The sequence below is a fragment of the Salvelinus alpinus genome, chromosome 13 (genome assembly GCF_045679555.1).
Source record: "Salvelinus alpinus chromosome 13, SLU_Salpinus.1, whole genome shotgun sequence".
Lineage (NCBI taxonomy): Eukaryota > Metazoa > Chordata > Actinopteri > Salmoniformes > Salmonidae > Salvelinus > Salvelinus alpinus.
In genome coordinates this window covers 7,861,431-7,883,698 of record NC_092098.1, presented here as the reverse complement: position 1 = coordinate 7,883,698, position 22,268 = coordinate 7,861,431, and the positions used below count along the sequence as shown (strand labels likewise).

General features: G+C 45.2%; 1 protein-coding gene and 1 pseudogene across 5 annotated transcripts; both read left to right on the top strand.

Moving 5' to 3' along the window:
• The first annotated feature begins 1,689 nt into the window (after nucleotides 1-1,689).
• On the top strand, nucleotides 1,690-15,190 carry LOC139536905 (NHS-like protein 2). 5 transcript variants are annotated; one of them, XM_071337619.1, is made up of 7 exons: nucleotides 1,718-1,840; nucleotides 4,644-4,741; nucleotides 5,169-5,318; nucleotides 5,564-5,615; nucleotides 11,647-13,964; nucleotides 14,177-14,315; nucleotides 14,593-15,190. In XM_071337619.1, the coding sequence occupies exons 5-7, from the start codon at nucleotides 11,762-11,764 to the stop codon at nucleotides 14,813-14,815; spliced, it is 2,565 nt and encodes an 854-aa protein (XP_071193720.1). In that variant the 5' UTR covers nucleotides 1,718-1,840; nucleotides 4,644-4,741; nucleotides 5,169-5,318; nucleotides 5,564-5,615; nucleotides 11,647-11,761; the 3' UTR covers nucleotides 14,816-15,190. The 5 variants fall into 5 exon arrangements, with proteins under 5 accessions (XP_071193718.1, XP_071193720.1, XP_071193716.1 ...); XM_071337616.1 differs by lacking the exon at nucleotides 5,564-5,615 and adding an exon at nucleotides 2,227-2,273 and having other exon boundaries at nucleotides 1,752-1,840; XM_071337615.1 differs by lacking the exon at nucleotides 5,564-5,615.
• A 2,439-nt stretch (nucleotides 15,191-17,629) lies between these two features.
• On the top strand, nucleotides 17,630-18,340 carry LOC139538016 (retinal guanylyl cyclase 2-like; annotated as a pseudogene).
• The last annotated feature ends 3,928 nt before the right edge of the window (nucleotides 18,341-22,268 follow it).

Genomic DNA, 22,268 nt, shown 5'->3' with positions numbered 1-22,268 from the left:
CTACACCTGTTGTATTCGGCGCATGTGACAAATAAAAATGTATTTGATTTGATTTAGTCAGCTATAATTGAGTGAAACCACTGTCAAGCTTCAGCCTCAACATGGAACTGAAATGAAATAGCTGTCAAAATAGGGAATCGTAAGGCAGCTGAAATCTTTTGACGTGGAAAAGTTTGACCTCAACACTGGCGATTACAGAGTAACTCGTTAGCTGGTTGAAAAGGACTGTCAAAAACAAATTGACCCTAAACTGAGCTTTGACTTGGCAAAGTATTTTTATTGGTACTTGTATTATGAAGACCAATTAACTATCACCAGCAGTGTTCTCTCTAAGGTGCACGCGTGCGTGGTCAAGCAGCTCACCAAGACTGCCTCAACAGAAGAAATATGAGCCAGTGCAGAGTAGCACGAGATTGAACTGCAATCGACTTTCTACAGTTTTCCCCTTTAGTTAACACAATAGACATTTCCCCCTTACATTGGGAATTGTGATCGAATCAACCCAATATTTGCCACTTTCAATGCAATATACTGAAACAAAACAAACTATGCAAAACTAATTGTGAAAGAGATTGTCTTGTAGACAGAGCACATTGGAGTAGGATTCTATTACGTTGACAGGCCTGTACTCTACACAGGCAGGTGCGCCACAACCAATCAGACCTGCAGTAGGCCTACATGCAAATAGCCATTGCCATATACTGTATGGATCTGTGCCATTCACTTTGAACTGGACTGTGTTTAGGCTACAGCGGTCACGAGTAGATGCGCTTGTTTTGAGATCAAAGTGAGAGCTGCATGCAGCCACGTGCACATTTTGTTTATATTCTTAGCTAGTTAGTGAGTTATTAGCCCAGTTATAGCTAATTTCTAGTCAACAATGGGGGAGTGGTTGTTTCCTACAAGAGCACAGAATGTGTGCATTTCTATCCATCTTTGAAAAGCAAGTCAGGTGAAGAGCTTTATTTGATGTCTTAAAGGGGAAGCGTTGTATTTTGAGATTGTCTTGAATAGCTAAGTAGCCAATAGGCAGAGCATAGCATAATTTGTCTGATTCTTTTTTTTGTAAAGTGGTTTCTTGCATCAAACACAACATTTTCAGACACCTCCTTGTCTGAAGAACAAGTGGATAAGCAGGTTCATGTCAAGCCCTGCATATTTATTTTCAAAAGTCTCATGGAATGTAGGCATTGAGCCCCACACATTGGCTGCTACTGTAGGCTGAATGATAGAACAGCTATTTCCATGTTAAAATGTTATGGGATGCATATCCTCCGTTTTTTTTGACGGTAGGAGACTCTGGTAGGCCTACATTATGATCAAATAGCCACAGTAGTCTACTTGGCCACTGTTAAAGCTGTAACTTAAAGCGGGTACAGCCTCAGTGTTCACAGTAAACACACTACATTTTTTTGAGGGAAAATTGATAACCAGTAATGTTTTACACCATCCATATATCCCCATCATCACTGTAAGACGCCCAATCAACTTCAGCAATCCCCAGGAGGGTGTGTGAGCATGATGTCTGCCTGTAAGGAAGCAAGGGGTGTGGTGTACATTCGATGCTTCTCACCTTCCACTGAACCCTTGACCCTGATCATTGAGCCCCAGCCCTAATCACTCCCCTGCTCTGGTTTCCTGTCACAACGCCTGGTACACAGCCACTTCCTGTGTTCTAAGGGAGGGGCTGATTTAGAAGTTACATTTGAGGAACATTGGGTCATATTGGGACATATGTGACAAGAGTGGGGGTTTACAGCCAGGTCTAGAGAGACAACTCACCATCTCATTCAGCAGCTTGAGGATGCTGATCGTGAGCTCCTTTCCTGCATGTAAAAAGGTACGTGATTTGGTTTCTATATTATAAAGGCTTGTTCTACCAGGGTTGCAGGTTTCAATTGATAACGTCAGTATGGAATGGTGAATTGATGGCCATTCAATAAACTCTCAGTTTTGAGCTCTTTATGATCAGCTAAGGCTCATGGCATGAAGATGACCAGTAGCAAGTTCAAGTATTTCAAAAGTACAATGATTCCTTTGCTACTTTTACTTTTCTTAATGTAATGCGGCAAATGAATAAAGATTCAGTGCACTGAAATACAATTTAGTAGGTCATGTCGGCATGGTATTAAAAAGGAAGAAATTGAATGTTCATGCACCATCTAAGTTTACTCTTGGGAAAGAAGCAAAGCTTGCTTGAATAATACCCAGCCTTTTCATTTCAAGGATTCACATTGACTCTGATCAAGAAACAATTGGCACAGCAAATCTCGGTAAGGTTTGAGTGCATGAATTGTCTGTTGTATTGTAATGGGTCTACTTTTCTTGCTATGATTAGCATAGTCATAAACCCAGCATTCCCACCAAGGTCATGAAGGCCTCCAAATGCTCTATTCACATGTGTATCACAGAATAGTCTTTGCCTGGCTACCCAGACTCCAAGCTCCGGCCAAACGTTACACCCCGCCCATGGACGTTAGTCTCTTCTTCGCAATGAAAAAACGAAAGATCAGCTGAATCATTTTGTGTGAGTCGTCAGACTACAATGTATGTGTTGAACTGTTCAGTTAGCAGGAAAACGTATGTGCAGAGGACGTTTCCCAGAAGTTGTGAAACGTTGGTCAACAGCTCTCTCGCCATTAGTACAAAAAGGGTAGACTGTCATTAGCCGAAGAGATCGGACCCAGTTAATTTACATTTACATTTAAGTCATTTAGCAGACGCTCTTATCCAGAGCGACTTACAAATTGGTGCATTCACCTTATGATATCCAGTGGAACAACCACTTTACAATAGTGCATCTAACTCTTTTAAGGGGGGGGGTTAGAAGGATTACTTTATCCTATCCTAGGTATTCCTTAAAGAGGTGGGGTTTCAGGTGTCTCCGGAAGGTGGTGATTGACTCCGCTGACCTGGCGTCGTGAGGGAGTTTGTTCCACCATTGGGGTGCCAGAGCAGCGAACAGTTTTGACTGGGCTGAGCGGGAACTGTACTTCCTCAGAGGTAGGGAGGCGAGCAGGCCAGAGGTGGATGAACGCAGTGCCCTTGTTTGGGTGTAGGGCCTGATCAGAGCCTGAAGGTACGGAGGTGCCGTTCCCCTCACAGCTCCGTAGGCAAGCACCATGGTCTTGTAGCGGATGCGAGCTTCAACTGGAAGCCAGTGGAGAGAGCGGAGGAGCGGGGTGACGTGAGAGAACTTGGGAAAGTTGAACACCAGACGGGCTGCGGCGTTCTGGATGAGTTGTAGGGGTTTAATGGCACAGGCAGGGAGCCCAGCCAACAGCGAGTTGCAGTAATCCAGACGGGAGATGACAAGTGCCTGGATTAGGACCTGCGCCGCTTCCTGCGTGAGGCAGGGTCGTACTCTGCGAATGTTGTAGAGCATGAACCTACAGGAACGGGTCACCGCCTTGATGTTAGTTGAGAACGACAGGGTGTTGTCCAGGATCACGCCAAGGTTCTTAGCACTCTGGGAGGAGGACACAATGGAGTTGTCAACCGTGATGGCGAGATCATGGAACGGGCAGTCCTTCCCCGGGAGGAAGAGCAGCTCCGTCTTGCCGAGGTTCAGCTTGAGGTGGTGATCCGTCATCCACACTGATATGTCTGCCAGACATGCAGAGATGCGATTCACCACCTGGTTATCAGAGGGGGGAAAGGAGAAGATTAATTGTGTGTCGTCTGCATAGCAATGATAGGAGAGACCATGTGAGGATATGACAGAGCCAAGTGACTTGGTGTATAGCGAGAATAGGAGAGGGCCTAGAACAGAGCCCTGGGGGACACCAGTGGTGAGAGCACGTGGTGCGGAGACAGATTCTCGCCACGCCACCTGGTAGGAGCGACCTGTCAGGTAGGACGCAATCCAAGCGTGGGCCGCGCCGGAGATGCCCAGCTCGGAGAGGGTGGAGAGGAGGATCTGATGGTTCACAGTATCAAAGGCAGCCGATAGGTCTAGAAGGATGAGAGCAGAGGAGAGAGAGTTAGCTTTAGCAGTGCGGAGCGCCTCCGTGACACAGAGAAGAGCAGTCTCAGTTGAATGACTAGTCTTGAAACCTGACTGATTTGGATCAAGAAGGTCATTCTGAGAGAGATAGCAGGAGAGCTGGCCAAGGACGGCACGTTCAAGAGTTTTGGAGAGAAAAGAAAGAAGGGATACTGGTCTGTAGTTGTTGACATCGGAGGGATCGAGTGTAGGTTTTTTCAGAAGGGGTGCAACTCTCGCTCTCTTGAAGACGGAAGGGACGTAGCCAGCTGTCAAGGATGAGTTGATGAGCGAGGTGAGGTAAGGGAGAAGGTCTCCGGAAATGGTCTGGAGAAGAGAGGAGGGGATAGGGTCAAGCGGGCAGGTTGTTGGGCGGCCGGCCGTCACAAGACGCGAGATTTCATCTGGAGAGAGAGGGGAGAAAGAGGTCAAAGCACAGGGTAGGGCAGTGTGAGCAGAACCAGCGGTGTCGTTTGACTTAGCAAACTTAGAAAGATATTAATCTTTCTCATCTCTGTCATCTTTCGCCTCAGTTGTTACTGTCAACACTTGCTACATCATGCATCAGTAATTTAGTTGAATTTGACTGTACGGCATGACACTTGTTGATTGTTATTAAACCCTGATACGAACATAAACAGGGTTTATCTTTCTACAGCATCTGAAGGGATGTTCCTGAGCGAGCAGCCACTCATGACATGAACTTCTGGACACACCCATTGAGATAAAAAAAAAAAAAAAAAAACTGAGGTGATTGTAAGTTGACGTTCAAGTGTCTCAAGCTTTCATGCTTTTATTTACATCAACATTTGTTGGAGTTGAACATTTCCATCTGGCAAAGTCAACTTAGCAAAACAGCTGGGAATGACTTGCAAATACAGCACTGTACATTGCATGGTTGTGAAGTAGAAACGGACCTACTTTATCTATACTCCTCAGTGTAAACCAACCAAGGCATACCAGGAATATCAAGTCATGTTAAGTCTGTATGTCAATTCTTGTCACGCTGCAGCTGTCTTGAGTCCACAGAACTATTTTGATGTCCCAGCCTCTTTGAAACTGTTCAATACCCTTCTTGTCCCTTAGAGGCAAATGTGCTCCACACACCATCAGAAAACAATTTTGATGTCCATCCTCTGTTCTCCCCTGTCTGTCTTTCTACCACTCCCTCTCCCTCTCTCAGCATCCGACGAACTCAGAGCAAGCAGCAGCCCACTTCCAATTGTCATGGCAACAGCACGTGAATGCATTGGGCCATAGGTGCAGACTGTAGAGTGGATGTAGGAGTGCGGCATCGGAAGCCACAGCTCTATCTCCTGAAGCAAGCTGTAAGGTAGGAGGGGGACAACACAGGGGTTTGGAGGGGTTTATGGGCACGTTAATCAGGCTCTGTTTTACAGGAAGGTCGAGATGACAGTATGCCACTGCTGTCCGTTCATTCGGTCATAGGCTCATTTTGACTTCATGTATGTAGACATGCAGACAGAGCTGTGTGGTTTATGTCAAATAATGGCATGTTTATTGTTCAAATTAGTATGTATTTATTCAAGGAAGTCGAGGGTCTCTGTCTATCTACAGTGTGTACACGTCTCCCTCGCTATCTCCATCTCGCTCTCATCTATCTGGAAAGGTAAAACATGGACATGATTATGTCAGCAAGCCCTCTATTTTAAGCGTTGTTGTTATTGCGTGTGTGTGTGTGTGTGTGTGTGTGTGTGTGTGTGTGTGTGTGTGTGTGTGTGTGCGTGTGTGTGCGTGTGTGTTGTGAGAGGTTGTGTGTGCGTGTGCAATGTGCATGCATATGTGGGTGCATGTATGCACGTGTGAGTGTGTGCATCTGCATGTGCAAACATGTGTGCATGAATGTGTGCATGCATGTGTGTGTTTACAGGCTTTTGTGTGTGTACATGTATGTATGTATGTGTATATGTTTATATATACAGTACCAGTCAAAAGTTTGTACACACCTACTCATTCAAGGGTTTTTCTTAATTTGTACTATTTTCTACATTGTAGAAAAATAGTGAAGACATCAACACTATGAAATAACACATATGGAATCATGTAGTAACCAACAAAAAGTGTTAACTAAATCAAAACATATTCTAAATTTGAGATTCTTCAAAGTAGTCACCCGTTGCCTTGATGACAGCTTTGCACACTCTTGGTATTATCTCAACCAGCTTCACTTGGAATGCTTTTCCAACAGTCTTGAAGGAGTCCCCACATATGCTGAGCACTTGTTGGCTGCTTTTCTTTCACCTTGCAGTCCAACTCTTTCCAAACCACCTCAATTGGGTTGGGGTCGTGTGATTGTGGAGGCCAGGTCATCTTATGCAGCACTCCATCACTCTCCTTCTTGGTCAAATAGCCCTTACATAGCCTGGAGGTGTGTTTTGTGTCATAGTCCTGTTGAAAAACAAATGATAGTCCCACTAAGCGCAAACCAGATGGGATGGCGTATCACTGCAGAATGCTGTGGTAGCCATGCTGGTTAAGTGTGCCTTGAATTCTAAATAAATCACTGACAGTGTCAACAGCAAAGCACCCCCACACCATCACACCTCCTCCTCCATGCTTCATGGTGGGAACCACACATGCTGAGATCATCCGTTCACCTCAAAAAGACACGGCGGTTGGAACTAAAAATCTCAAATTTGGACTCATCAGACCAAAGGACAGAATTCCACCGGTCTAATGTCCATTGATCATGTTTCTTGGCCCAAGCAAGTTTCTTCTTCCTATTGGTGTCCTTTAGTAGTGGTTTCTTTGCAGCAATTGGACCATGAAGGCCTGATTCACACAGTCGCCTCTGAACAGTTGATGTTGAGATGTGTCTGTTACTTGAATTCAGTAAAGCATTTATTTGGGCTGCAATTTCTGAGGCTGGTAACTCGAATTAACTTATCCTCTGCAGCAGAGGTAACTCTGGGTCTTCCTTTCCTGTGGTGGTCCTCATGAGAGCCAGTTTCATCACGGTGCTTGAGGGTTTTTGCGACTGCACTTGAAGAAACTTTTAAAGTTGACATTTTCCGAATTGACTGACCTTCATGTCTTAAAGTAATGATGGACTGTCGTTTCTATTTGCTTATTTGAGCTGTTCCTGCCATAATATGGACTTGATCTTTTACCAAATAGGCTATCTTCTGTATACCACCCCTACCTTGTCACAACACAACTGATTGGCTAAAACGCATTAAGATGGAAAGAAATTCCACAAATTAACATTTAACAAGGTACACCTGTTAATTGAAATGCATTCCAGGTGACTACCACATGAAGCTGGTTGAGAGAATGCCAAGAGTGTGCAAAGCTGTCATCAAGGCAATGGGTGGCTACTTTGAAGAATCTGAAATATAAAATATTTTTTGATTTGTTTAACACTTTTTTGGTTACTACATGATATTATATGTGTTATTTCATAGTTTTGTCTTCACTATTATTCTACAATGGAGAAAATAGTAAAAATAAAAACCTTGGAATGAGTAGGTGTGTCCAAACTTTGACTGGTACTGTACGTACGCACGCACGCACGCACGCACGCACGCACGCACGCACGCACGCACGCACGCACGCACGCACGCACGCACGCACACACACACACACGGAAAGTATTCAGACCCCTTCACTTTTGCAAAAAGACAGGTTTTTAGAAATATTAGCAAATTTATTACACATAAAAAACTTAAATATCACATTTACATAAGTATTCAGGCCCTTCACTCAGTACTTTTCTGAAGCACCTTTGGTAGCGATTACAGCCTTGAGTCTTCTTGGGTATGATGCTAAAAGCTTGGCACACCTGTATTTGGGGAGTTTCTCCCATTCTCCTCTGCAGAACATCTCAAGCTCTGTCAGGTTGGATGGGGAGCGTCGCTGCACAGCTATTTTCAGGTCTCTCCAGAGTTGTTCAATCGGATTCAAGTGCAGGCTCTGGCTGGGCCACTCAAGGACATTCAGAAACTTGTCCCGAAACCACTCCTGTGTTGTCTTGGCTGTGTGCCTAGGGTCCTTGTCCTGTTGGAAGGTGAACCTTCTCCCCGGTCTGAGGTCCTGAGCGTTCTGGAGCAGGTTTTCATCAAAAATCTCTCTGTACTTTGCTCCATTCATCTTTCCCTCGATCCTGACTAGTCTCCCAGTCCCTGCAGCTGAAAAACATCCACACAGCATGATGCTGCCACCACCATGCTTCACCGTAGGGATGGTATTGGCCAGGTAATGAGCGGTGCCTGGTTTCTTCCAGACATTCAGGCCAAAGAGTTCAATCTTGGTTTTATCAGACCAGAGCATCTTGTTTCTCATGGTCAGAGTCCTTTAGGTACCTTCTGGCAAACTCCAAGCAGGCTGTCATGTGCCTTTTACAGAGGAGTGGCTTCCGTCTGGCCACTCAAACATAAAGGCCTGATTGGTGGAGTGCTGCAGAGATGGTTGTTCTTCTGGAATGTTCTACCATCTCCACAGAGGAACTCTGGAGCTCTGTCAGAGTGACCATCGGTTTCTTGGTCACCTCCCTGACCAAGGCCCTTCTCCCCTGTTTGCTCAGTTTGGCTGGTCGGCCAGCTCTAGGAAGTCTTGGTAGTTCCAAACTTCTTCCATTTAAGAATGATAAGGCCACTGTATTCTTGGGGACCTTCACTGCTGCAGACATTTTTTGGTACCCCCCAGATCTCTGCCTCGACACAATCCTGTCTCAGAGCTCTACGGACAATTCCTTCGACCTGATGGCTTGGTTTTTGCTCTGACATGCACTGTCAACTGTTGGACCTTATGTAGACATGTGTGTGCCTTTCCAAATCATGTCCAATCAATTACTGAGGAGTATTTCTGTCTGTAATAAAGACTTTTTGTGGGGAAAAACTCATTCTGATTGGCTGTGACTGGCTCCCCAGTGGGTGGGCCTGGCTGCCAAGTGGGTGGGCCTATGCCCTCCCAGCCCCATGCACGGCAGCACTCCTGCCCTGACTGATGCCTTATCTGAACTGTAACTCATTCAAATCTTTCAAATGTTTGCAAGCTGTGTTTATATCTATCTATCTGTTTAGTTAGAGGAAAGGTAATGGGACTGATCCTATCCCCAGTATATCTAAATGGGGTAATTCCATTTGAATTCAATCACTTTTTGACATCACACCTCTTGCCCATGGAAGAAGTGGTCAGAAAGAGACTTTTTGAACCTGAATGCCAAAACATCCAGGAGATAAAGGTGCTCAAAGTTGACCCATTTTGTATACCCCACCATACAATGAGACATCCATGTCTTCATCCCTGGAAAAGATAAACGGTTGAGATTGATACAATTTAACCCTATCAGTCCCAAGACCCCGGTTTTTCATTTTTCTGACTTTCATTCATCTGCATGTCAGAGTAATGGTTGGTTGGAGTCATTGGATTAAAAGCTTACAAACAGTGCTGCCAAACTCTTTTATTATATATTGGGGGAAAAAAATGAAATTATCATTTTGAAACCTTTAATGTCAGTGATCTAAAAACACATAAACCTAAAAAAAAATACAAATAAATCTTCATGTTTGCATATGTTGTATCTTAGACCCCATTTCACATCATATGAGGTTTTTGTGTGGCGTCAGCCATCGGTTGAGACACAACATGCTCTTGAGAACAGTGTGGCTGTCATTTCAATCATAGATATAGAATTCATAGAATGGACCTATCCCTTCAGACCACCTTAATTTAGCTGGTACACCATTGAAATGTAAATTAAATTGTAACTTCTAATTACTACCACAAAGATGACCGCCGGTCCACCCACCGTCGAATGTCAACTTAAATGGTCATGTTTATTCTGTTATCTATATTTGTATGTTTCAATAGGTTTCCTATGCTGGATTGACAGCATAACTGAAAACAACAGATATTCCCATTCAAATCAACATTCTCTGATGTGTGGACCTTCAACCATCTTTGTGGTACCATTTGAAAGTATACATTTCAATTGTATTCCCATTATCAGTCAAAACATGACACCCACCCTGTATTCAAGACACCCACCCTGTATTCAACCGATGGCGGGCACATCACAAATACCTCAGATGATGTAAAATATGGTCTAAGCATATGTGAATATGAAGGAAAAAAATTAAGAGTTAACATGTTTTTAAATAGTTGACATTAAAAGGCAAAAATGATAAAATAGTATGACAACCCTGTTTGTAATCTTTTCAATTATATAAATCTCAATCGTTCATCTTTTCCAGTGATGAGTTTTCTTTTTTTCTTTTACCTTTATTTAACTAGGCAAGTCAGTTAAGAACAAATTCTTATTTACAATGACGGCCTACCCCAGCCAAACCTGGACGACGCTGGGCCAATTGTGCGCCCCCCTATAGGACTCACAATCCCTGCCGGTTATGATACAGCCTGGATGAAGACATGGATGTCTCATGGTATGGTAGGGTATGCAAAATGTGTCAAATTGAATCACCTTTATCTCCTGAATGTTTTGGCATTCAGGTCCAAAAAGTCACTTTCTGAGCACTTCTACAATGGGCAAATATGTACGGAAGGTTTCATTCAAATCAAAAGGGGTGCTGTGAATAAGTGAATCAATTCAAATGGATTTACCCAATGGCAACTGACCCATGCAAAAACATTCTCTTGAATCCATCATAACCCACTTAGCATTTACAAGAGAGAAACTGTTAAATCTTGTTTTTCCTAAACAGTATATTGTTCAGAGAGTTGTCAAGGTAGAAAGCAGGTGATAGAGAGGAAATGAAAATGGAAGGAAAAAGGGATTTTGGACTGAAAGGAATTAAGGTTGAGTCCAGCAATGAAAGAGGGGGGATTCCAAGAGCAGCTGTACACAACAGTCTTTACCCTACTAGTTGTCCCAAAAGAAGGTGCACCCTCCAACAATAACAGACGACCCTTTCCCCCATGAAACAGCATTGACCATCTTCATTAGCTAACTTCATCCGCACTCTCTCTGACTGTGCTGAGACGTGTTATCAAGTACTCCATTGTTGAATGGGTAGATCTCAAAGCAACAGTCATCATACTAGCCTTGAAACTATTACTGCACTGCTCCTACCATCTCTTTATTCCTGTTCAATATATACCTGGGAGGTCTTCGTAATAGAGCTTGTCAATCGACCTCAATCAAAATGTACGTTTTTTAACACAGTCTTTCCCTTTTATTAATGGCGATGGCTTTTTTTTTTGGGCATTAGCTTTTGCATATCTTGTTCATCCAATGCAGTGTAAATGGTGAGAAACCAGACTTTTTTTTGTTGGCATTAGCTTTTGCATATCTTGTTCATCCAATGCACTGTAAATGGTGAGAAACCAGACGTCACGCAGTATAGATCTCATCTGGGAGAGTTTTTGTGCTCCGACGATGGATGAACAGGTAGCAGTTGCCATGGCAAACACCCACTCTTTCTTTATCAAGCACAAGACCAAGATAAGCAGACATTTTCTGACGTCCTTCCTTCTTCCCAGCCACAGCTCTCTCTCGCCCCTCTCCTACTCTCACTATCTCTCTATATACAGTATCCTTGTACTCAATGGACTACGTCTTAATTCAAAAGGGAAATGAACAAAAGGCAGAATAGCATATATTGGTTTTATTTCTGAGACCAAGATGAACACCCCACTATGCTCGCACTCACACAACTTGTTTCTTCTCTCTTCTCATCCAGTTGAATGAATAGTGAAACCCTGTTCTCTAAAGAGGAGCCATCTCACCAAGGATCCATCTCTGCTCAGCCAATCAGCCTGTGATCTGCCCGGTCTCTCAGGCCTGTCTCTGATGCCATGGAGCACAGGGCCCTGATGTGTACCAGTCAACCCTGGAAGGGGCCCAAAGGCTCCACCTTCACCCCCAACTGGGACGCCCCATCATGTCGACCAACCGCGACGTCCGCTTGCCCTGACGTGGTAAAGTCCCCGTGCCAATATGCTGCAAACATATGTCACCCTTCAGAAGCCCCTGTGACCTCGCAGTCCCAGCAGATTGGCCCCCACGCCTCAACATCCTCTGGGTTCTCTGCCACTGCCAACACTGCCAGTAGAAAAGGTGAAAAGGAGTGTAATATAGTCATCCCCATTCAAAATGAGGAGACGGTCCTGCCAGCATACAACCCTGTGTTTCGCGGACGCTCCTTCTCCGCAGCCACTGCCTCACACCCAGTCCCACCCAGACGCAGATGTGACAGCTACGTCCACCTATGCCCTGACAACGGCTCAGAGGACACTAGCAGAGGCGACGCCTCCCAGTTGAGCCCAGACGTCTCCCCTGATCACGGTGGTTCACGGTCGCGGTCCCGCAGCATCATCCTGAGGAAGACCAAGAGGAGGCCGGCGCCGCCAACCCGTAGCGTGTCCCTCCGGAGAGAATCTGCCACCAAGCTCAGAAACAACAGGACTAAGAGCCTTTATATCGACAGGGACCCTGACCCCCATGACTCCTTCCTGCCTGACCTCATCCTCATCTCCACACCGAGGACAGAGGAGGCGCTGGGCCTGGAGCAGTCCCCTGCTCAGCCTGTACAGGCCCGGGTTGGGCCACCAGTCAACGACAATGGGCAGCTACGTGAAGTAAGGTCTATTGAGCCCTGCTGTCTCATGTCAAGCTCAGGTCCTGCTATGGGTATTACTGTAAATGAGGGAAGAAAATCCTCCAGCAGGTCAGAATCAGTCAGACCCCTTCCCCCCTTGCAACGCCCACAGTCTCTAACTTGTAAGCAGTCCCCCTTCCAACAACTTGCCTCAGTCTCTCCCTCCAGTGGCCAGTCCAGCTCTCAGTGTGAGACTCGTCCCCCTCCTGTCCTCACATCTGCCATCACAGGACCCTCCCCCTTGGGCTGCAGGATGCGCCCCAAGTCCTCCACCTCGCCCACCTCCCCCAGAGCCAGGACCAGCAGGCTGCGGCTATCCCTGGAGTTGCCAGGGGTCGTCCCTCTCCCAGACCCGGCGGCGGTCAAACCCAAAGCCACCCGGCGCCACTCAGAGTCCTCTGAGTCGTCTGGCACCACCAGACCCAGACAGAGGCTGAGCTCCAGCATGATGGTGATGCCTGTGGTGACCCAGGAGGAGCTCAGCAATGTGCGTTTGCGTTCTGTCAGCAGCTCAGACTCTGACAAAGGCCTGGAGGGCTCACCTGAAGTCATCAGGGAGGAGGAGCTGGAACAGGAACAGGAGTTGGATTGCTGCCCACTGGTCCACCACAGTCCTAAAGCTAAACCACCTGTTGCTGCTAAGCCACCTGCACACAAATGTCCACCGATACATTTGGCAAAGTCTTCCTCAGTCTCTACTCATTTCTCAGAGACCGTTCCAGCCTCACCAAGAGAGAGCCAGGGGGACATGTATATGGTGGAAAGGAGACCAAAACCTAAAAGGTCGCATCAGCTTCCTCGTGTTGCCAGTGATGGGGTTATGGTTGAGAGGCAGCAAGCTGTAGACAGGCAACAGTATGATGTGATTGACCCACACCCACCACCCACCTCCTGCCATTCAGAGACCAGGGATGTGAGAAGGACCTCATTTCTCCTAGCTGAACTGGATAGGAAGAAGAAGTTGGTTCCCCCTCCAGTCGCAAAGAAACCGGACGTCCTCTTCATGTCCTCCATCAGCTCACTGGGACAAAAGAGTAATAGGAGCCATGTCTGGTCTGGGCCCAGTGGTGCTTACCAGTCTCCTGCCACTGCATACCAGTCTCCTGCTAGTGATTACCAGTCTCCTGCTAGTGCTTACCAGTCTCCAGCCAGTGCTTACCAGTCTCCAGCCAGTGCATACCAGTCTCCAGCCAGTGCATACCAGTCTCCAGCCAGTGCATACCAGTCTCCTGCCAGTGCATACCAGTCTCCTGCCAGTGCATACCAGTCTCCGGCCAGTGCATACCAGTCTCCTGCCAGTGCATACCAGTCTCCGGCCAGTGCATACCAGTCTCCTGCCAATGCATACCAAGACAAAGACTATACTGGACAAGATCTCAACCATCACAGTATAAGAGATGGTATTCTTCATTTTATAAGAAAAACTCATTCGCACTGTTTTGAACTCTCCATGCTATCTGTAACCATCATCTGTAACCATCTTTATAGTATGTTGTTACTATCGAATCAATATGTACAAATAATATGTAGATGGCATGAGTTAGTTCTTAAACTAAGAGTTAGTTCTTGCACGAAGTAATGGAAATGATACTGTGTTATATTTTTCCAACAGGGTTCTTCCTCGATGAGAACTGTGAAGGGAGGAGGGCAATGCCCCAGATGAGAACACTGTGCCTTGGGGAGCAGGAGGAGGAAGAGTTGGAGCACAACTCACAGTCAACTACTGAGGACCTATTCACCATCATACACAGGTAATGGGACTTACTGTTCCCCAAAATAGAATTGTGATAGACACACAAAACAAACTACCCGTATTACGTAAGTAAAAGAGATACAGAGATGGGCCCTGTTCGCTTTCATGCACACTAAATGAGTTACATAATTCCATCCAACAAATAACCAAACATTACCACACTTCACAAAGAAATATGTTGTCAGAATTATTTTCAACTTATGGTTGTTTAAAAAAAAAAAAAATCTTCTTCACAAGTGTATTAAATTGGCTACTTTCGGTCTCCCTTTTTTAAGGTCCAAGAAGAAACTCCTGGGTCGCAAAGAAACAGCTGACAGCAGACAAGGTTACGGATCCCCCATTAAAGGCATCCAGGGGGTTATCCAGAAGTCAAGCTCCAAAAATGACAACTTCATGGCTTTTCTGCAGAGGCGGAGGAGCAACAAACCCAACTCTGGGGAGAGACTGTCAGCCGCTGAACTGCTGAAGAGCACCAAACCACTGGTCGGTCAACCATAGAGCATCAAACAACTCCAATGTTCATGTTTCTCAACGTGTTGCAAACACGTATCACTCAATATGGGGCATGAGAGTATTGTGGACAATCAGGGACGGGGGGGGACTGGGACGGGGGGAGGCTATTGTTTATATTGCTTTATGTGCTACACCGACAACTTGTTTCTGTGATGGCAATACAGCGTACAGAGGTCTAACTGTGAATATGACAACATGTCGGCCAGCTGTGTTTTGCTTATGAGCTGAGACAATCTGATCACGTCAACATATTTTTCTTGCCTTGACTTGTGATGCTTACACCATTTGTTTTTGAGCTGCCAACATTTGTGCTTTTGGTCATGTGTCGCTCAGAAATAAAACAGAAGCTGCTTGTGTGTCTATGACAAGATCATTAGTATGCGTCTGACCTAACCCACTGCTGCCCAAAACGGATGCCCTTATTTACTTGGACAAACTAACGGCTCGACGTGATTGCTGTTTTATTGACTGGCTTTTCATCAATGAATAATTCCTCCAGTGTCAGGGTTATTGAACTGATATCAATTCAAGATATGTTCAAGGGACAATGTTTTCGCCCAATATTTCCCTATTACAATTACATTGCATTCAAAATTGGTAAACTGGTAGGGCTGTGAAAATGAGCAATTTAAGTAATTCAAGAACTTAGTCACTCAAAAGTGGGGATTGCTACACATTCAAGCCAAGCATGGGGACTCTGAGCATGAGGGGTGTTACTAAGAGTGGTAGAGATAGATAGATGGGATTTAATATATTAAATGTATACATATAATTGTATATATAATCCACAGGTAATTTGCCCTAGGTCCTCAATGTGTCACTCCTGATACTATATGACTGACTGGATTACAAGCGTTTAGTATTTCACTCCCACTACTAAGGTCCACTCTAAGTTTCAATTTCAACATGGTTTTCCTGTTCAGTGTTAGAGTGGGAACATCCCTGGATTGAAGAGACCTTAATGTTCCAGAAGGGGAGAATTTGTGCTAAAATGGTGAGGACTTGTCTAAGCTGAGGCTGGATGATGGTGCACCCGCCAAATACAAGTTTGTGTATCAATGTCGGCTAGCAGCGTATCAATAGATTGTGAGATATCACTCATCTTTGACCTCTGACCCCATCAGGTGATAGGAGGGCTGCTTTCTTTATGAAGTCAATGTTCAAATGCATTGCTCTTATAAATCAATGAATGATATTTAAATGTTTGGGGAATGTAGTATAGAGTAGTATAGTTATAGTAGTATAACTATACAGTAGTATAGTTATCCTATATACAGTGTCCTATATAACACAAGACGTGTCTACTTTCTGGTCTCGGATGTCTCTCTTAAAGAATTAGAACTTCGTTTAAAATGTCATTTCAGGTTAATTCCAACAAATAATACGTGTGACTGAGTTGGATTTAGTGATGTCTCACAACGTCTTTCAAAAGGATACGTAGTGATGTCTCACAACGTCTTTCAAAAGGATACGTAGTGATGTCTCACAACGTCTTTCAAAAGGATATGTAATAAGGGTTCGTTTTCATGTCACACGAAATATAAGGATAATTGTATGATATGATATTTATGATATTTTACAAGCGAGGTTGAATATGTGAATTGAGTTTGTTTTTCTCTCGAATCACAATTCTAACACATGGAGCTGGAACGACAGGTTGAGTACGGTTCTACTGAGGATTAGACAGGTCGCTGTGACAGTGCTAGTAGGCAGGTGTCGATGGGGACAGAGAGAGGGCTTTTTCTATCTGTACTCCCTGTCTGCCTTGATTAGATTAGCATCACCACACATGATGAATAATCATCCCATTGGAGAAAATAAACCTATTGAATTACGTCAAATAAACCTAGCCATGTCTGTCGTCATAACTTTATATTTCACAAGACATCGGGCCTTTTGGGGGGGAAGGACAGTGTTTGATGGATAGTGGAATCTGCTGGAGGAGGCATCTTGCAATGCTCCGGCAGCTTTACCAGCTTCACAGTTCACTGCATGAGTGGCCTCAACCTATTTGACAACCCCAGTCCTCAAAGAAGCCAAGTTCCCTTATACCTCCCCATGGACCCTGGCTGCTGTGGTTCCTGCTGGCATCCTTCAGTCTGTTTGTCCTATGTGGCCTGATCTACTGTGTTCAAGGCGGGGATAGTGGGACCTTGGAAATGTGACCCTCTGTTTGCTAAGGTCCTGCCTCAGACTGCAGCGCGGCTAACTGTGGAGACGATCAACAATGACCCCTCACTGTCTCTGGGCGCCACCTTCGAGTACGTCATCATCGATGAGGACTGCCAGACATCCAAGTCACTCAAAGGTTACCTAGGCCACTAATCACAGGCTAATGCCTTCCTGGGCCCTGTCAACCCTGGCTACTGTGAAGCAGCCTCTTTATTCTTGAGTCTGTGTGAACTATGTGCTGGATGATTGAAGTAGGGCACCTTACCTTTGCCTGCACGGTGCCCTCGCCCACCTGGGTGCCACTCAGCCTGGTGAGACACTTCCGCTGAGCACACATAGGGATCATCTCCTCGGCTGAGGATGTGTGTGGGTGGACACAGTCAGCAAGGTGGCCAATGCCCTGCGTAACCACCGTGGTATCCACAGACAAGGGCCCTGCTAGCATACGACTGGCTCTCACTAGGGTCCAGAGAGCAGAAAACAGTACGGTTTTTCATTGTGGTTTTTCTTTCAATAAAACTACTATTTGTCCACCACTAACAACTATTAGTACTACAATCAGTACCAGAGACAGTATAAAAATACAACTACTACTGTTACTACTAACCTATTGTGTGGTTGTGTTTGATTGTGCTGATTGGAGGGCGTAACCAGAGGTTGCTGTTGGAGACTGCTCTGGACACGCATCTGACGGACGGTCCCTCGAGTTCATCCCCTACGACACGCTGCTCTACAGCCTGCCCTACAAGGACGTGCACTACCCCGCCCTCGTCAACCACGGCAAGCCGCGGAGAGCATGCAACGCTGTCTTGACCGCCACCATGAACTCAGAGGAAAACTCCTCCTACAAGACACATCAAGCTCCACCTGGTACAGCTGAATGAGCTGAGGAGAACTGGGGCTAAAGGGTTTTTTCATGAATAGCCATAGTTTGGGCTAAATCAGATCGTTGGAGTGTCCCCGGTTTTGTATATTTGCATTTGTGTAACATCAGTACGTTATTTTTGATCTTTTTCCACATTCCCCCTCTGTTTGGTACCGTCTACAGCTCTATCCTCTTCATGGCTGACGCTATGCAGAATGTGCGTGACGTTAGGTAGTCGATGTCTGGAGCCGAGCTGGTGCACCACTCCAGAAACATGGCTTTCTATGGGTTCTGCCAACATGTCGGGAACCAATGGCTCCGGGGCCAGCCTACTGGAGTATGTGGTGCTGGTCACCGATAGGCAGTCCTGGCCTCTGCTGCCCACCCACCATGTGGACCTAGACCCTGGATGGTCAGGTCTCTGGGCTGCAGCACCCACTTCCCACCCCAGCCCCAAACCTTATGCACAGTAGGTGAGGAGAGAACACAGCAAATTATACAAAACCACATGGGGTAGGGGGGGGGGGGGGTTAAACACAGACAAAGGAACACACACACTAACACACTGCCCTCACTCACACCCACACCAGCAAAACAGGAAGAGAAGGTTGCCATCTGTTCAGAGAGAAGACCTCTTTCTCTAGAGGAAAGTGGAACAGAGAATTAGAACAGGGTGTGGTGGTGGAATGTTGACATAGTTTGTGGTAACTTCAGGAAGCTAGGGGGTCTTTTTTTAAAATCAGGCAAATGCTACGTTCACTATGTGATGTTTTTGTTCCCACTTCATCGTCCTGATTCGGGGTCAGGTGGAGCGGATACACTCCATCCTATCATAGTCTTCCTGTGCATCCCTTTGACGATGCTCTTCTCAATTGGACTCTAGTTATCATGACACAAGGTGAGACCCAGTTGCAAGACACAGGAGGCAGATGGTTGGAGTTTAAGATGTTTATTAATCCAAAAGGAGTAGGCAAGAGAATGGTCGTGGACAGGCAAAAGGTCAAAACCAGTTCAGAGTCCAGGAAGTACAGAGTGGCAGGCAGGCACGTGGTCGAGACAGGCATAATGGTCAGGTAGGCAGGTACAGAGTGCAGAAACAGGCAAGGGTCAACACCGGGAGGACTAGGATAAAGGGAGAATAGCAAAAAGCAGGAGAACGGGGAAAATGCTGGTTGACTTGGAACATACAAGACAAACTGGCACAGAGAGACAGGAAACACAGGGATAAATACACTGGGGAAAACAAGCAACACCTGGAGGGGGTGGAGACAATAACGAGGACAGGTGAAACTGATCAGGGTGTGACACTTGACCTGTCTGCTGAAGGTAGGGATCACTCATCCAATCACAACCCCAGACACAATCAAAAACAGGTTTAACAGTTTAGTTTAATATGCGTGAATGATTCAGGCTTCATTTGAATGTGTGCACATATACGTTGTCTGTTGCATGCATGGTCCCAATGCTCTCTTCCTGTCTGTCAAGTATCATCCAGAAGGTGAGTAACCCTCCTCCACTATGCTGTGGTGTCACCAGACCACGCCACCCCTGGAGTGTATCCAGCTGGTGAAACAGTGCTGGAACGAACAGGCGGGCGGACGCACTTTGATGACATCTTTGACCAGGTACCTTAGCCTGAGATATCCGAGACATCAAAAACAGCTCACAATCGGCGTCTTAATGAAACCAAGAAAGAAACAAACATTTGACTAAGGGAACCTTTTGTCAGTGAAATTTCAATCAATTTTACCATTCATTTAACCCTGTTCCCAATCAATCGCAGTTTAAGAACATTAACAAAAGGGAGGGAGACCAACATTCTAGACTCTGTGCTGTGGATCCTGGAGCAGTACTCCTCTAACACGGAGGAGCGGATCAGAGAGAGCTGGAGATAGTAGTTTCTCAGTCTTCTGTTTCTCTCACTCAGAAGCTGCCTCCATGAGTAACAGACAATAACAACACTCACACACACCCTCAAAGAAACTGTCTAGGATGTACACGTTTATCCAGTTTCAATTGAATAGGGCCCTAAGTGGTGTGTTTCAGTCAACAGGAAAGCGTAAGTCCTCTCAACTGCCACCAGAAAGCCCAATATGGATAAAAGATGAAGCAATTCTAAGCTGCGTTTTAGCCATCGCTTTATCCCACAGGATTTTCCCTGCCATGTTGTTCGCAGCATACCGAATCCATTTGAGCCATCGCACAGCAAAGATCCTAGTGGATCTGTAGAGGCAACCAGGTTCAACTTCGTCAAAAGAAAGAGCTCAAGGTCAGTTGAGTGTTTTGTGCTCCCACTGTTGGGCATTTCTATTACCCTCAAAGTAAATAATAAAATGAACAACCGAATACTGTTTTAGTGACTTATCTGTGGTACATAATGACCATGGACATGTCCCATGTCTCCACATCCCATGTTTCCACAAGGAAAAGGCACAGAGGAGACCTACTGGCTGGTAGGAGTGCAAAAACAACCGACACAGGGACAGTAATTGTGGTCCAAGTGACCGTGTTCCTGCAGGTATCAAACTACTGTATGCATCACGAACTGTATACAAACTGCACTTAACCACCGGATCATAAGGAGTTACTATGACAATTTAAAGTGGATACCTGCAGCACATTATGAGTAGAGTTCCCATGTGCAGCATATGCTTCAATCACCCCCCCTCCTCCGGTGAGGAGGATCTTGACTGTGCAGACAGTGACGGACTCTGGCAGCAAGTTTGGACGAGGAGGACAATGTGATGAGGTATCATCCCCGAAGCACAAGAAACAACTCAGGGGGATGAGGAGAAACATCAAGTGAAAACTGCATACTCTCTGCACTTGTATTTGCCATTTTGACACTCAAAGACTTTTGTCCAACCAAAACTCTTCCTATGGAAATGGTAGTTTGAAAAGTCAGTGCCACAGGCCATCAGACGTTGTGAATGAGTAGGGGACAGCTTTCTATGTGAAGCTATGAGCTGCTCCTCATCTATGGGCATTTTTAGAAATAGACAACAAAGCCTCATTGGGACAGGGTGAGTTGGCATTACTGGAAATGTTACAGTTGGCATCGGTCGACATATTGCAGATGACATCACTGGATATATTGCAGATGACATCACAGGATATATTGCAGTACAATATACTGTAGAGATTATTCTGCAATGTTAATAAGGAGCTTTTCAAAGAAGAATTTGTCTCTGGAGAAGGAGATATAAATAGCCCATGGGATTTAATTTACTGAGACATAGAGGGATCACATTTCTGACCTGCCCCTCACCCCAGTTCTCCCTTTCCTGAAGCAGACAGCATGTAGTACAGTAGATGAGTCACTGGTACTTAAGGAAGAAAACACTCTTTACATGAGGTTGTCAGTAAAAATAAACTAAAATGTCGTTTTGACCCAGTTGGGTGGGTGCACAATCTTTGCATCTCGGGAGCATGTGTACTTTTCCTGTGCTCAAATAAACAATCATACAAGGGTTCATATAAGGATTGTACACGTACAAATATGATAGTGTATTGCAACATAAAACTGGATCTATGTTTCATGAATCTACTATGCAGTTGTATCCGATCCTTCTGAGCTGTCTGAAAGCTTTCCATATCCATAGAGTCATTCGCATGAGATGCTAAAAACATGTGTTTTACCTACCATTTATTATCTGAATCTCAAATAAATGGAATTGGAATTGCATTTGGTTGGTTTCGTCACACAGTGCTTGAGCGTGGCCCTGCAAGTACAGTATCTTGTGATGCAACTATGCACTAAAAGCCAACGTAGATGAATGAAGGAAACATGCATCGAACATCTTTCTTTAGAAACAATTGTCCAGTGGACAAAGTGACATTCTATTACAGTATCAGAATCTGGGCATTTAAAGATTCCAGTGTTTTCATCTCAACTCCAGTATGCGCTACACTGCCCCCCTAAGGCTGAACGGGACGGTACCAGGGTCGCGTTCAGCACCACACAAAGTTTTGGAACATTCAGATAAAAACATGTTATTATGTAGAACCAACACGCCTCTCCGTCTCCGACATGTAATCATGTCGGCTCTATTCATGGCAACGTTCAACAACGTTTGGAAACTGAACGTGGCCCATAATAGGCCTATGAGGCCAATATAATCCTACACGTAGGCTATCCTCATTACAATTTGCATGAAATCCTTTCATCAGAAGAGTGAGTAGGGAAAACATTGTGAGCCAAAACAAGTGTAAATTCTGCTGAGATATCTTTCACTGTCCTGTGTGTTTGTGAAGCTGATGTGTTGCAAAAATATGACTGGCTTCAAAACAAATTGAGAGATAAAGTATTACATGTTGCAACAAAAAAATAATACAATAAGTCTGTAGCCAACCACCTTCACGAGTCAATTATATGGCACGCTAAATACACAACCTATAGCA